Raw genomic sequence first — 15,519 nt, forward strand, 5'->3', positions numbered from 1 at the left:
CTCAGGTGCACAACATACTGATTCAATACTTGTATGTACTGTGAACGATCACCCCAATAAGACTGGTCACAGAACATAGTCAAAGACTTGTTTTTCTTGTGTGAGAAACTTTTAAGATCTACTCTCTTAGCAACTTTCAAACACACACTACAGTAGTGTTACCTGCAGACATCATGCTGTACATTATATCCTCATGAGTTAGTTATTTTATAACACTGGAAGTTTGTACTTTCTGATCCCTTTCACTCATTTCACCACCCCCACCCCCTCCCACCTCCCCCTCCCACCTCCCCAACCCCTCCCCCAACCCCCACCAAACCTCCCACCTCCCCACCCCCAGCTGGTAACATTCAATCAATTCTCTGTATCTATGAGCTTTCTTTTTCTTGTTAATTTCACATAAGAGTTCCACCCAGTGTTTGGCCTATGTCACGCAGCATGTAAAAGGTCTACCCGTATTATGGCAAATGGCAAGATATCATTTTTTTGGCTAAATAGTATTCCACTTTATCTATATACCACATTTTCGTTATCTATTCATCCATCGTGGATACCTAGGCTGTTTCTACGTCTTGGCTGTCGTAGTTAATGCTGCAATGAACATGGAGGTTCAGATATTTTTTTTCAAGTTAGTGTTTGCATTGTTTTAAGATACGTACCCCGAAGTGGGCTTGCTGAATCATGCGGTAGCAGAACCTTTGAGAGTTTTAAAAGGTTTATGTGTGTCACGCAGCTGTGGAAAAACAAGACCGATGGGACCAAATTTTGCATCACCTACGAACCAATGCCTCTCCAGTTCGCGTTTTCTCTGCCGCCCATGTGGGGAGACACCGTGAGGGATCAATTCTCGAATGTGTCAAAGGAGGCGCATCAGCACTGGAGTCTCAGGAGTGGGAGACACCCAGAGCGGTGGTGAGCGGTGGTTCACAGTATTCAGTTATTTGCCCCGTGGTGCTAGGAGAATCCTTAACTTAGTCTCATATTGCAGCTAGGGAAGCCAAGGTTCAGAGAGGGACAGCGGCCTGTCCGGGTCACACGGTGAGTTGTGGGCCCAGTCGCCACTTCTCTGCGTCCACCCCTCACCGGTGCACCACACATTGCCGAGCACCCACTCCGTCGCAGGTACCGTGGTAGGCACGGGGACAGAGCGCTGTCCCAGGCGAAGTCCCTGTCATCGTGGCCTTTGAAGCTGGTAGCAAACAAGTAAACAAGTAAACAAAACCATGATAGGTGTTAACAGAGGGGTCAGGGAAGGCACACTAAGGACTGACAGCCAAGCTGCAGGCTGAGAAGGAGCCAGTTGTGGAAAGACCCAAGAGAGGGGCGTGGCTGGTTGAAGAGACTGTGGGATAGGCCGAGAGGCCGGCTGAGGCATAGAAAGCAGCCCGGGCTGGCTTGGTGTGCGGCGATGCCGAGAGTGAGGTGAGGAAGGGCGCTAGCGGCAGGTCTGGAGGCCTCCGTAAGGAGTCTGGACCTACTCTGACTGTGTTGGGGGCAAGGGGAGAGAGGGGAAGTCACTGAAAGGTCCAAGCCGTTTGAATTCTAGAACAGACACCTGGACTCAAAGATGCCAACATTTCTCTTTCTGGCTCTCTGGGGCCCCTTGGTGCCCGCTGCTCACCCTGTGGTTTGAGCCTGGCAGTGAAGGGAATCCCAGCCTGGCCTCTCATGTCACCCAGCCTGGCGTGGCCTGGCCTGTTCTCCCCCACCAAATACAGCTCCGTGCTGCACAGAAAGGCCAACCCCTGGCAGGGGGCCATCCATGACCACTCTGGCCCAACTAGGTCCTTTCCACACCAACCAGACGCCCCTGCATGATCTGGGGTTTCCAAAGATCACCTCCTGCCCCGCCAGAAGAGGAAGGAGCAGTTTCCAGTTACCCATCCCCCACCTTTGCTGGCTGCTGGGCGAGAGGCTAGGAGGCTGAGACTCCAGGCCGAGGCAGAGACAGGGAGGACACTGGAAAGCTGCAGTCCAGACCCAGGGAACGGATGGGAGAGGGACTTCCAGCCTCGCTCAACACAGAGCCAGCATCTCCCGGCCGTGCCCGGGCCTCTGCAGGGCAGCGTGGGGTGGAGGCGACGGGCTGTGGGTTCTCACCGGCCGGCAGGCCAAGAGCGCGCTGTTCGGGGTCCTCCTCTCGAGCTGCCCAGACCCTGACGTTCCCTCTTAACAGTGATAGCACAGCTGTGCCTGGGATGGGACGACCATGTCAATCAACGAGGCCAGGAGGCAGACACTGAGGGAGAAAACCCTGGCTCCCCTACCTCACACCCTGCGTGAAAATCTACGGTAAGGGCATCAGAGACTCCCAGATGAGAAAGGCAAGCTGGAAAGGTGTTGGGAACAGCGGAAATTGTCAGCCCTTGTATGGCACTTACTAGCGACCAGCCCTGTTCTACATGCTTTGCACATCTTGACTCAGTTTAAGCCTCACAGTGGCCTGCAAGTTGTTGCAGAGGCAACGAGAAAGAACAGTAAAAGAGAAATCTCCGTGGTCATAAGGGATGACATGAACTGGGAAAGCCAAGATTGAGAGGATTGACTACTTCAAGGTTGGCAACTTCTACTCCTCCGAACACCCTATTTTTATTTTTTTTAATGTGTATTTACTTTTGAGAGAGACAGAGCATGAGTAGGAGAGGGGCAGATAGAGAGGGAGACACAGAATCCGCAGTAGGCTCCAGGCTCCGAGCTGTCAGCACAGAGCCCAACACGGGGCTTGAACTCATGGATCATGAGATCATGACCTGAGCTGAAGTCAGATGATTAACTCACTGAGCCACTCAGGGGCCCAGAACATGCTATTTTTAGAGAGTACAGTGCAGGTTACAGGATAGGAAAGAATATTGAAAAGCACATAGACCCAAACGAACTCAAGAAGAACACCTACAAACCATACAGAAAATAAGCCAATCAAAACAAACAAACAAACAAAAAAGCAATGAACTTGAACAGAGGCTATACTGGTAGAAAATCACCCCATGAAATGATGCTCCACATTACTCTTCATCAGGGAAATGCAACATAAAACCACGAGACCCCACTGCCCACCCACTGGAATAATGGCCATAAAAGTTACCAACCCCATTGAATATATGTGGGGAGGGGGAGCACCTAGGGCTCACAGGCCCTGCGGGGAGGGAGTGCAGGGGGGCGCACCTAGGGCTCACAGGCCCTGCAGGGAGGAGGGGTGCCTAGGGCTCACAGGCCCTGCGGGGAGGAAGTATGGGGGGGAGCACAAAGAGACACAGTCACTGGCGACATGTTTATACTATAATCCAACCCAGATAAAGCTGTTTGGCTGTTCGTTCTCTAAAATCTGGGGATTTCACCTTACACACACATGTGCACTTGGATCGATGTGCCAGAATATTCCCAGCAGCACTGACCACAATGGGCCAAAGTAGAAACAACCTAAATGCGTGTTAACAGATAAAAAGAGAGAGAGAGAAACAATGATGTATTCAAATAACATAGCAACAAAACCACAAAAATGGAAAGACTGCAGCCCGACACACAAACTGATGACCATTATGCACAGTCATGTTGACTAAAGGAAGCAAGATACCAAAGCAGACAAACCGCTATGCATGGTTCAATTTACATAATATTTCAAAGTAAGGGGCGCCTGGGTGGCTCAGTCAGTTGAGCATCCAACTTCAGCTCAGGTCATGATCTTACGGTTCATGGGTTCAAGCCCTGAACCCGTGGGTTCAAGCCACAAACCCATCTGTGCTGATGGCTCAGAGCCTGGAGCCTGCTTCAGATTCTGTGTCTCATTCTCTCTCTGCCCTTCCTCCACTTGTCCTCTCTCTCTTTCAAAAATAAATATTCTTAAAAAATTAAAAATTAAATAAATAAAATAAAATAAAATTCCAAAGTAAGTAAAATGAAGCTCTCTTGTTTTGGGGTCTACATATAGGTGGTAAATTTACAAAGAAAAGCAAAAAAGTGACCCTCCTCAGAATCAGAAGTGCAACTATTTCTAATGGGGAGGGAGGGAATCATAGCCTGGGCGAGACACTTGGTGGCCTTCTTCAGGACTGGCGAGGCTCTATTTTTTTTGGTTTTGTCCCAGTCTCTTGCCCTCGAGACCACAAATGCTAGTGGCCATGAACCACATCACAGCCCAGACGTCTGACTTCCCTGGGACTTTCTGTCGGGAGTATTGGATGCAGTTTTGCCCTGAGGTAGGCACCTGATGGAACTGTGAGTTTCCCTTCCACGTCAGGCATTGGCTCTGTATTTCACTAGCTCTGTGCTCCAAGCCTCAGTTTCCCCATATGTTAATGGGACACGATGGCCCCCACCACACCTAGCTCATAGAATAGAATAAAGAATGTCAACTGGGAAATGCTGTTTGAATGGCAGAGATGATCTGGGACTCTGAGGGACGTCCCAGCCAGCTCCAAGGCTGTGGGGGCCCAGTTAGATCCCCCAGAACCAGATCCCTCAGGGCTGGCCCTGCCTAGCCTCCTCCTGCTGGTCCCCTTCCTGTGGGGCTGCTTGTCAGTAGGGTTCAACATACTATCTGTCATCAGCCAATGGGCTGGGGCGACCAGAAGCAGGTCACAGAGCCTGTTTCCTGTTTTCAAAGGGGGAACTCAGAAGCAGGGGCCTCGCTGGAGCCTAGAAGAGAGGAGAGCTGAAGGGGGCCATGTGACACTCCTCCCGGCCCCCCTGGACCCACACAGGAACCAGAGGCCTCAGGTCAGTGTTTGATCCCAACCTCGGTGGGGCTCTGCCCTCGTGTGGCCTGAGCCCCCTCCTCCGAGGGCCTCCCCCAGTACCTGCTGGGGGCAGGGCGGGGCAGAGCCTCCAGGAGTGGGGCTCTCCTTAGCTGTCTGGGCTAGAACAGGAAGCAGATCCTTGACCCTCCGTCACCCTGATTCTTTTGAGATACTTCTACAACCAGTCTAGAGGCTGGAAAATAAGTCACCACACAGAAAGTGGTGCAGGCAACCTTGAGGGACCCGTGCAAAATGCAGAAACCAGGGCTCACCCCCACACCTGCCGGAGGGGACTCTCTGATGTGAAGAGCCTGGAAACCTGCTTCGTACAAGCTCCCGGGACCCCCAAACCAGCCCCCTGGGGGACTCCCAAATGTGAGTGTGCCCACCCAATGTCCAGGACCTTCTGTCTCCTGGGCCAGGCCTCACTCTCCTGGATGGGAGCCTCCGTCTGCTGGAAAGTCCTCAGCAGCCTCCCCAGGAAGGCAGCATGGGCTGGGAAGGTGGCCTGGGGGAGCCTGCAGAAGTAGGCCTGGGTAGCACGGGGTGGCCCTGAGCGGGAGGAATGGTGCTCGGGGCCCGGGAGGGAAGGAGGGAAAGGCTGCACACAATGCTGCACAGGGCAGGGGCTGGGAAGCTGCTCTGTCTCCTGGGCCCAGCCCAGGACCCCAAGCCTCCAGCACCAGCATTTGTAGGATTTTCCTATTAAATCGAGACATCGTTGCCATGCAGGGTATGGGGACAGGAGAGCAGTCCCCATAGAACCCCATGCGTGGTTGTCCCCACAGAGCTTTGGGAGTGACAGGCTGCTTTCCCCCATTTCACAGATGAGGAAACTGAGGCCTAGAGAGGAACAGGAAGCTGTCCAAGCACAGACGCATGACTTTCTCCTTCTCGCTCCTCTCATGGGGACTCCCAGCCAGCCCTCCAAGGAAAAACACAAGGGAACTGGCCTTGGCTCCTGAATCGGATTTTCATTCAAAGCCCTGGGCCCATGCTCAGCTTTCCCGTGTCTTTACTGGTGTGTGTGTTCAGCCAAGGCTATTATTTCTGGGGTCTCAGGGGGTCTCTGGGCAAATGGTGCCCTGCTTTTGACCTGGTGCCAAGTGCCTGATCAGGACAGCAGGACTGGAAGGGCGGCAGCCATTGAGGCTTGCCATCACCCATTTTATGGAGGAGCCAACTGAGGCAGGGACATAGGCGCGCCCAAAGGAAACACTGGGCTTCCCAGAATGCTGGCCTCCCCGAGGCCACCAAGAAAGCCTGAGGACCACTCACCACCTTGTCTGGGCACCTACCAGAATACAGAGAGCCTGTCCTGTGCCATCCATCTTCTGGTCAGCAGGACCGGGCTTGTGGCCACACTTCTGAGGTGGGGAAACTGAGGCCGAGAGATACTAAATAATTTGCATACAGACCCACAATTGGTCAGGATGGAAGGCCTGACTCCTTAAAGGGAGAAGAGGCAAATGAGGTGTGTCTCTGGCAGGCTCAAGCCACGCCCTTGCTCTGTGCCTCAGTTTCCCACCTGTATAAGGTAAGGCTGGACAGAAGGTCCTGGAGAGATACTCACTGGGCCCCTGCACAGAGCCACCTGGAGAATGGCCCAGGGTTCCTTTCATCTGACCCCGAAGGAGCCCCCCCCTCCCCAGCCCCAGCCGACCTCAGCCCTCCGCAGGCCAGCCCTTTCTAGAAGGCTTTCAGTCCTGGAGTCAGGATGGGCTCCGGCCCCTCCCAGGGACAAAGCTGGGCTGTTGCAGCAGCAATAATACTACCCCTCTCTAGGCCATATTCAGCAGCAGGATTCAGACCCGGGCCGGAATGTGGACCAGGTTCTTGTCCCAGCTCCGCCCCAAGTGGCCCTCACAGCTCCCTCAGATCCTGGGAAGAAGGAGGTAAGGTCACGCGCACCCTTCTGACTTTGGATCTCCGTGCCAAAGTGGTGCCCCAGCCTCTTCCTCCACATGAGCCAGTATTTTAACCATCCTCTGCCTAGTTTGTCTCAGACATGTTAAATTCTATTCTAGCTCACACTTCAACTGAGAGTCATTGACTTGTCAAATATTTCTCGAAGTATTACCATGTGCCAGATATTAATCACAGAGACTGGGAGCCTGGCTGGCTCAGTCTGCAGGGCGTGCATCTCTTGACCTCAGGGTCATGAGTCCGAGTCCCATGTTGAATGTCGAGATCACTTAAAAATTAAATATTCAGGGGCGCCTGGGTGGCTCAGTCAGTTAAGCATCCAACTTTAGCTCAGGTTGTGATCTCACAGTTTGTGAGTTCAAGCCCCATGTCTGTGCCAACAGCCCAGAGGCTGGAGCCTGCCTGGGATTGTGTCTCCCTCTCTCTCTACCCCTCTTCCACTCACGCTCTGTCTCTGTCTTTCAAAAATAAATAAGTGTTTAACAGAATTTTTTTAATCTTTAAAAAAAATAGGGGTGCCTTAATGGCTCACTTGGTTGAGCAGCTGACTTTTGGTTTTGGCTCAGGTCATGATCTCACAGTTTGAGTTGGAGCCCCGCATCTGCACTGACAGTGCAGAGCCTGCTTAGGATTTCTCTCTCTCTCTCTCTGCCCCTCCCTTGCTCACATGTGTGGGAGCTCTCTCTCTCTCTCAAAATAAATAAATAAACTCTAAAATAATAATAATAATAATAATAAATAACAGGAACTATGATACAGTGTCTGGTATGTGTGGAGCCCTGAGCTGTGGACTTAACTCTCACACCAGCGTCGGGAAGGCAAGCTCCGTTCTTATACCCAATTTGTAGGAAACAGAGGCACAGAGAAGTCCAGGCACCAGGCCATCTTGTTCACTGATCTGGGTCACAGACAGACACTGTGTAAATTACCTCCCAGCACTCCCCCTGGCTGCCCACCCCCACGCCCTGAAGCGGGTGGAGAGGACCAGTCTGCATTTGGTTCCTGCCTACCACCTACCAGCTTTGATCGTGGGCAACTCTAAGTCTCAGTTCCTTTATCACCAAATGCAGCTAAAATTCCTTCCGCACACAGTAGTTAAGGGAGAAAGTGGGTGTTGAGCACAGAGCACGACCTGGCACGTCACAAACATTCAGCTTTGCTCACTGGGTTTGCTCACCAGCCGCCTAACCTTGGGCTAAACCTCAGTGTCCTCTTCTGTTATTGGGAGTCATGACAGATTTTTGTGGGCATTCAGAAAGTGGATGTGAAGCCCCTAGGAGCATATGGCATGTGTCCTGTAAGTCGTCAGTAAGTGTTTGTCTAGAGAGGGAGGGAGAGAGAGATGGGAAGGATCCATACCAGTATCCCTGCTTTGGACGCTGAGGTTCTATTTACAAATGGAACAGAAAATGGAGTTTGGGGATGTTCTTCCGGACAAGACAGCATTTTTTTGCTCCCAAGTAATCCCTGAAGACATTGACTTTACTTGAAATCAGATTCAGAGCAACTCGATAATGTAGCCATTGTGACAGTAAGAGAGGGCTTGGACTGATCAGTTCAGCAAGGGGGTGGGCAGCGAGATGGGCAGTGGGGACTACCACACAGACCCTAGCATCCCAGGACCCACCAGGAACCCCACTGTGAGTGGGCACTCACTCTTCTCTCTTGTCCCCCTGGCAGCCTTGGAGCAATGGCAAGTCCTGAGCACCCTGGGAGCCCTGGATGGACGGGACCCATAGCCCAGTGCACGGCAGGGACCAAGGATGCACCAGCCACTGGCCCAGAGCTCCTATGTCCAGGACCTGATGGGCACTTAGGTGGGCATGAGGGTTGGGGCTTGGGCAGAGATAGAGGTTTGAAGACCTCTGAAATAAAAATGTGGGCACGTCAACAGATGCCACGGGGGAGGGGCCAGCTTTCCTAATGTGACCCAAAAATCTGGTTCCAGTCATAGTGCTGGGAGATGGTCCCAGGAGTCACAACAGGAGGAGCCGGTAAATCGAGGAAAGGAAGGGCAGAAAGCCAGGACAGGGTATTAATGGGCAGATTACTGCTGGGGGCAACTGGGCTCGGTCCCAGAGGGGGTCCTCTGCAAGACATAGGGAACATATCTCAGAGTCATCCCCTCCAAGACGTGAGGAGAACAGGCTACTGTCCAACAGTCCCACCCTTCATCAGATCAGCCAAGGAAAGGTCTAGAACATACCACTTTCACTCAAAGAAGCCCTCAGTGCGAGAGTCCTAGGTGCTCCCAGTGGCAAGCCAGCGGGAAATTCCAGAACAGCGAGTGCCCAGCACTGACAGCGTCTGCTATAGGGTCACGTCCTGGAGCAAATTAGTTTACTCATTCATGCATTTGTTCAGTATGTGCCTATGGACAGCCTGCTCTGTCCTTGACCCTGTGCAGGGCTCTGGAGAAACAAGAACAAACCAAACATCGCAGGCCCTCAAGTGTGGTAGGGAAACAGATCCGTGAAAACTAATGTGAGATGTCATCAAAAAAGACTGTAGGGACACGGTGGGAGGCTCTAATGCAAGGGGACAGTTGAAGTGACATATGGGCTGGGTCTTGAAGGACACCTGAGCCCCATATCCCTTGAAATAAAATGCACAGTGATCTGCGCATTTTGGTGGAGAAGGATTCTAATCTCTCCCAAGACCCTCGGAAGGGCTCACTGCCCAAGGGAGGTCCAAGAGAGCCCTGTTCGTTTTCCAGGTAGGCAAACAGGAGGGTGGCATTTAAGACAGCGGGAGCGCATTGTGCAAGCAACAGCAAGCGTGGGACTGTGGGAAGTGAGAGAGGGAAGAGCCCCGAGGGGCCCACGAGGCTGGGCCTAGAGCCCAGAGCCCTCAGTGGCTCCCTCCACTGTTGGCGGTGTAGGTGCTCAGGGGCCCCAGGCAACCGCTGGGCGTCAGCCAGTAGGAAGAGCAGAAAGGAACCAGCCACCGTCCTGGCCTGTCAGGAGCCTGGGGCTCGCCTGTGCCAAGCAGCAGGCCGGAAGTGGATGGTGCAACAGAAACCTGCTGCATTTCACAGCGGAGAAACCAGCAGGCTGGCGGGGCGGGGCGTGGGGGGGGTGCTATTCAGGCTAGCAGGTGCCGGGAGGGAGGCAGCCAGGTTGGGGACCCTGGGGGCCCGGGAGGGAGGGAGAGGGAATCTCCCAGATTCGGACATCACTTCCCAAGACAGACCCTCCCCAACCCCTGGTCCCCAAAGTGCACTGACCTGGTGCAGGTGCTTAAGGGTGCCGCCCCTCCAGACCCCCACAGCAGCCCCAGCCCCAACTCCAACATGACCACCGGGGAGCTGCAGGAGTACTGGCGGAAGGAGAAGCGCTGCTGGCGGCGCGTCAAGCTGCTCTTCGAGGTCGCGTCGGCCCGCATCGAGGAGAGGAGAATGTCCAAGTTCGTGGTAAGTGGACATCCGAGATCCGTCAGTGACCGCCCGCCTTTCACCACCTCCTTCCCGGCCCTCCCGCGCAAGTCGGTGGGGCCTCCACTCTCCCAACTATGAAATGGGCGGGCGCACGTGGGCTTGCAGAGTTCTAACGGAGGCAAAAAGCAAGATCCTGCGCTCAGCGTTGTGCTCAGAACTGTGAGAATTGTAGATGTGTGAGTCCCTGGTCCAAATTAAGTCCACGTCATCCGGAACTAACCACCTGTGTCTCTTCACCACAGTTTTTGATACTGCCAGTCATTTGTTATTATTGATAACTAAGAATATTATCAATAATTATATATTATTATATATAATAATAATAATAATAATATATCCATTTTCTTTATATTGGATTACTTTTTGAAAACACTAAACAAGGGGTGCCTGGGTGGCTGGGCTCTTGATTTCAGCTCAGATCATGATCCTCAGTTCTGGGATCAAGCCCTCCGTAGGGCTCTGCACTGAGTGTGGAGTCTGCTTGGGATTCTTTCCTTCTCTCTCTGCCCTTCTCTCTCTCTCAAATAATTTAAAATTTCCTTTAAAAAACACTAAATATCTTTCAAAGGGGAACCAACCTCATATAGCATAAAGAAAAGGTAATTTTAAAAGTAAGTACGAGGAAAGCTAAGTGCTATTACTAGAGTCCAGCTGGTTACACCATGGAGGGTGGGAAGCTCTGGGTTTAAAGGCTGCTCTTTTTGTTAAAATGGAATTTTAGGGGGGCGCCTGGGTGGCTCAGTCAGTTAAACGTCCAGCTTCAACTCAGGTCATGATCTCATGGTTCGTGGGTTCAAGCCCCTCATCGGGCTCTGTGCAGACAGCTCAGAGCCTGGAGCCTGCTTCAGATTCTGTGTCTCCCTCTCTCTCTGACCCTCCCCTGCTCCCACTGTCTCTCTTTGTCTCTCAAAAATAAATAAAAAACATTTTAAAAATGGAATTTTAGGGGCGTCTGGGTGGCTCAGTCGGTTAAGTGTCCAACTTTAGCTCAGGTTACCATCTCAAGGTTTGTGAGTTCGGGTCCCACATCAGGCTCACTGCTTTCAGCACAGAGCCTGCTTAGGATCCTCTGTGCCCTTCTCTCTGCCCCTTCCCCACTTGCACACATGCACTCTCAAAAATAAAATAAAAATACTTAAATAAATAAACAAATTAAAATAAAATGGCATTTTTGCCTGTGTTGGGGACTATGCTAATGTCCACGTAGGAGCCATACTCAACCCTTCCCTTCTCCATCCCCCTGCACTGCCTCCTTAATTGGGGCTAGAATCATACCAACAGGGACACTGAGCAGCAACCTGTATAGAACACCGTTCCGCATCCCTGCAGTGCATTAACTCACTTCATCCTCGCCCAGTGCGGGAGGCACTACTTCTGTCCTCAACCCATGGATGGGGAAGCTGAGGCTCAGGGAGAGCAAAGTACCCACCTAAGACCACACAGCGAGAGCGCGGTGGGGCTGGAATTATAACCCCAGCGCCTGCGCCCTTAATCAGCGTCCTCTAGCTGAACGAGAATTGAAAAGCAGTAATTTTCTTACCATGTAACGTCACCACCAGCGTTCCGCCTAAAACCACCTCTCACACTTGAAAACAAGGACCTAATCCAAGCTCCCCACTTGAGGAACTTGGGGCTGGGTTTTGACAATGTAAGGGAGGCCCCCCCCCCGACTCCCCCACCGTCCTGCCTGTTTCTGTGCTTTGTCCCACGAGTCGCCTCCATGCCGCCGTGTGTGTTATTCTTGGGCTGACTCTTGTCATGATTCGCTTTTATAGCTCAGCAGATGCCGATGACAATTTGAAACCGGATTGCATCTAACGATAACATGTTTTCAGGGTATGCTTTAAATTATGATCATCATTATTTTTTATTTGCTGGGGCCTCACTCTGTCAGTTAAAGCCTCCCGTTAGGATGTAGTCAAATGCGCTCTCTCTCTCTCTGTCTCTCTTTGCGCCGTAGATGTACCAAATCGTCGTCATCCAGACAGGGAGTTTTGACAGCAACAAAGCCGTGCTGGAGCGGCGCTACTCCGACTTCGAGACGCTCCACAGAAACCTCCTCAAGACGTTCCGGGAGGAGATCGAGGACGTGGTCTTCCCCAAGAAGCACCTGCTGGGCAACTTCACGCAGGAGATGATCTCGGAGCGCAAGCTGGCCTTCAAGGAGTACCTGAGCCTGCTCTACTCCATCCGCTGCGTGCGGCGCTCCCGCGAGTTCATCGACTTCCTCACCCGGCCGGAGCTCCGGGAGGCCTTCGGCTGCCTGCGGGGCGGCCAGTACGCCCGGGCCCTGGACATCCTGGTGCGCGTGGTGCCCCTGCAGGAGAAGCTGACGGCCCACTGCCCCGTGACCGTGGTCCCGGCCCTGTGCGCCATGCTGGTGTGCCACCGGGACCTGGAGCACCCCGCGGAGGCCTTAGCAGTGGGCGAGAGGGCGCTCCAGTGCCTGCAGGCCCGGGAGGGCCATCGCTACTACGCGCCCCTGCTGGACGCCATGATCCGCCTGGCCTACATGCTGGGCAAAGACTTCGTGTCGCTGCAGAAGAGGCTGCAGGAGAGCCAGCTGCGGAAGCCCGCCCCCTGGGACCTCACCCTGAAGGAACTCACCGTGCGGGAGTATCTGTACTGAGACCCTCCGGAGGGCAAGCTGGAGGTGCGGGGTTCATGTCTAGTGGGAGGAGCCACGTGGGGCCCTGGGTTGCTGGGGGACCTGGGACAAGCCCTTCCTCTGGTCCTCCATTTGCCCGTCTGTGTTGAACAGATTGCAACCCGTGTCCCTTCCATGCCAGGCTCACCTCATCTCAAAACCACAAACCCAGCTGCCAAACGCTGCAGGGTGAGACCCATCTTTCTGAGGCTTTGGTCGGTAGCCAGAGGGGAGGGTGACATTGCATGCCGAAGACACAACTTAACCCATATTGTACATTCAGCTGTCTCCAGCTGGCCTTCTGTCTCTGCTCCTTCTCCCTTGACCTTGCCTGCGGATATCCCCACCATTATCCTAAATATTCTGGCTCTCCCCTCTTAGCATGTAGACCTGACTCAGCAAAACAAAAGCTCATCCACTGCTCCTCAAGGCCAGCTCCATCCCTGGGATGGGTGTATGGGACCCTATGATAGGTGGAGCCACGCTAAGCTAGAACATAATCTTGTCTGAGGATTCTGTGAAATGAGGCATTTTTAGGAAGGGAAGTTGCCAGCTATCCTCTGGTTAGGATTATGCACTCATTGCCTGGGTGGGTTTTCATTTATAAGGCAACTGGCCCTTGGATAGGCTCCCTAAGTTAGGTAGACATAGCCCTGAAGGGAGGTGGGAAAATACACAGTGGGACCTCTGGGTAGGATAGAGATTGAATGCTGAACACCTCCCCATTTGAGGAACAGTGTTCTTGGAACTTCTGTGATGCTTGGGGATGCCCTTGGCTGAAGTCTGCTGTCAGGAAAAGACACCAAGAGCCCAGAGTGGAGGAGAGTCAGGACCTATAACCTAGGCTCAATCCTGGGACTGAAGCTGATGTTACAGGTTGGTTTGGGCCAATGTGTTTAAGGCTGGAAGTCCCTGAAGACCTAAACCGTCTGGCTGAACTAACTTATCAGAGCAAAATAAAAAGGCTGTAGCTTCAACCCTTGACATGGGACACCAGTATGACCTGCGCAAGGATGTCTCAGTCCAAGGATCCCAGTGGTGGTGAACGCGCATTCACCAAACTGCACCAGACTGTGTTCAACAGCGACACTGTGTGGCAACAGCTGGAGTGGCCCAGTCAGGCTCTGGCCTCAAGGTTAGAAACAGATGATGATACCTTGGGACAGAGAAAGCTTCAAGTCTCTCCATTTACTCTGGGAGAAGGACACTTTGAATGGGGATGCTGGACTTCTTGACGAGCTGGGCATGTGGAAAATTAAAGTGTTAGGTGGAAATACAAAGGGCCGTGGCTCTACTTGTAATGGTGAAGACCATACTGATATTATGAGTCATTTCATCAAATGTAAAATGCCGTCAACTATAAGGTGCACCAAATATTCACTCAGAAGGAAAATATGGCCAACACGGGGAGTGTGATAGGAGTTTCCAGCAGGAAGCTGGGAAAGCAAAGACTTAGCTTCCAATAAGAAGTCTACTAGGGAGAAAGGACGATCGGGAAATGCATGAATCAAATTTGGCACCTGGGAGGGGATGGGACTCTTACCCCTAGAATCTGAGCTGTGAGGTTTCGGGTCTGGACACATACAGTGTGGTCCGTGGGAAAGTGACCTCAGATGCCGGTGTGCCAGGTACAAGGCACGTCAGAAAGCAGATTCTCTCTGAAGGAAGTCAGCATCGACTCAGGCCAACAGAGAGTATAAGGTACCATTGACTAGAGGTTCTGAAGTGGGTGGGGGGCGTGGGGGAGAATGTGTCTCAAAATCACATATATATGTGTGAAGTATAGAGGGAGAAATTTTTTAATGTTTTATTTATTTTTGAGAGACCGAGTGCAAGTGGGGGAGAGCCAGAGAGAGAGAAGGAGACACAGAATCAGAAGCAGGCTTCAGGCTCTGAGCTGTCAGAGCCCAATGCGGGGCTCGAACTCATGAAACATGAGATCACGACCTGAGCCGAAGTCGGACCTTAACCGACTAAGCCAACCAGGTGCCCCGCGAATTTTTTTAAAGTCTATGTCGGGTAGAAGGAACCTATAGGACCACAATCCCCACCTGTCTCCTCCCTCTACTGTCCCAGGACCCAGGGGCTCCAGGTGGGAGCACCAAGCCAGAATTACCCACACGCAGGAGCCCATTCTGGGCACTCGGGCCAGGCTGCAGGCTGGGGGCTCATTCCCATGAAGACCTGCTCCAGCAGCCCTTCCCGCCTGTCTGCATGGATCAGGCTGTGTGGGTAGCCTGGAGGTCTCTTATCCGACCCAGGACAGGAAGATGGTGTCTCTAATGGCTGCCTGTGGGCGGAGCTCCCCTGGCATTTTGGAGCCCAGCTGTGTGTCCAGGGCTTTCCTCATCACTGCCGGCCCAGATCTGCCTAGGAGATATTCACATCTCATTTTACAAATGAGCACACAGACTCGCAGGTTAAGTGACTTGCCCAAGGTCCCACCACTCACAGCAGGTCCAGCAGGAAATTAAACTCAGGCTTGTGTGACCCCAGGCCCGTGCCTTCCCCACTGAACCCTCCTTTGGAGGGGAGAGGGGAGAAGAGACAGTAGGAATATGTCCCTGGTCCTCTTATCCTTAAGGGCCCTTAAAGGTCATTTCACTCACATGTTTCTAGGGGGGCACAACCTGGAGAGCGAACTCACTCAAGGTCACACAGTGAGATAGGGACAGCTCCAGGACCAGACCTGGGGTGTCCACTTCAAAGTGATGGTTTGGCAGGCGGGGCGGACGGAATGACCCCGGACAGGAATTCCAAGAGGCTGCTGGGGGTCA

The 15,519-nt window shown here is 52.7% G+C and overlaps 1 protein-coding gene across 5 annotated transcripts; it reads left to right on the forward strand.

Moving 5' to 3' along the window:
- Positions 1-4,580: 4,580 nt before the first annotated feature.
- Positions 4,581-14,105, forward strand: SNX20 (sorting nexin 20). Of its 5 annotated transcripts, none has more exons than XM_029925473.1 (6): positions 4,581-4,713; positions 5,561-5,754; positions 6,519-6,628; positions 8,340-8,476; positions 9,920-10,071; positions 12,056-14,105. In XM_029925473.1, the coding sequence occupies exons 2-6, from the start codon at positions 5,728-5,730 to the stop codon at positions 12,722-12,724; spliced, it is 1,095 nt and encodes a 364-aa protein (XP_029781333.1). In that variant the 5' UTR covers positions 4,581-4,713; positions 5,561-5,727; the 3' UTR covers positions 12,725-14,105. The 5 variants fall into 5 exon arrangements, with proteins under 5 accessions (XP_029781333.1, XP_029781337.1, XP_029781336.1 ...); XM_029925474.1 differs by lacking the exon at positions 4,581-4,713 and adding an exon at positions 4,742-5,108; XM_029925477.1 differs by lacking the exon at positions 6,519-6,628 and having other exon boundaries at positions 5,561-5,756.
- The last annotated feature ends 1,414 nt before the right edge of the window (positions 14,106-15,519 follow it).

This window comes from Suricata suricatta, chromosome 16 (genome assembly GCF_006229205.1).
Source record: "Suricata suricatta isolate VVHF042 chromosome 16, meerkat_22Aug2017_6uvM2_HiC, whole genome shotgun sequence".
Classification (NCBI taxonomy): domain Eukaryota; kingdom Metazoa; phylum Chordata; class Mammalia; order Carnivora; family Herpestidae; genus Suricata; species Suricata suricatta.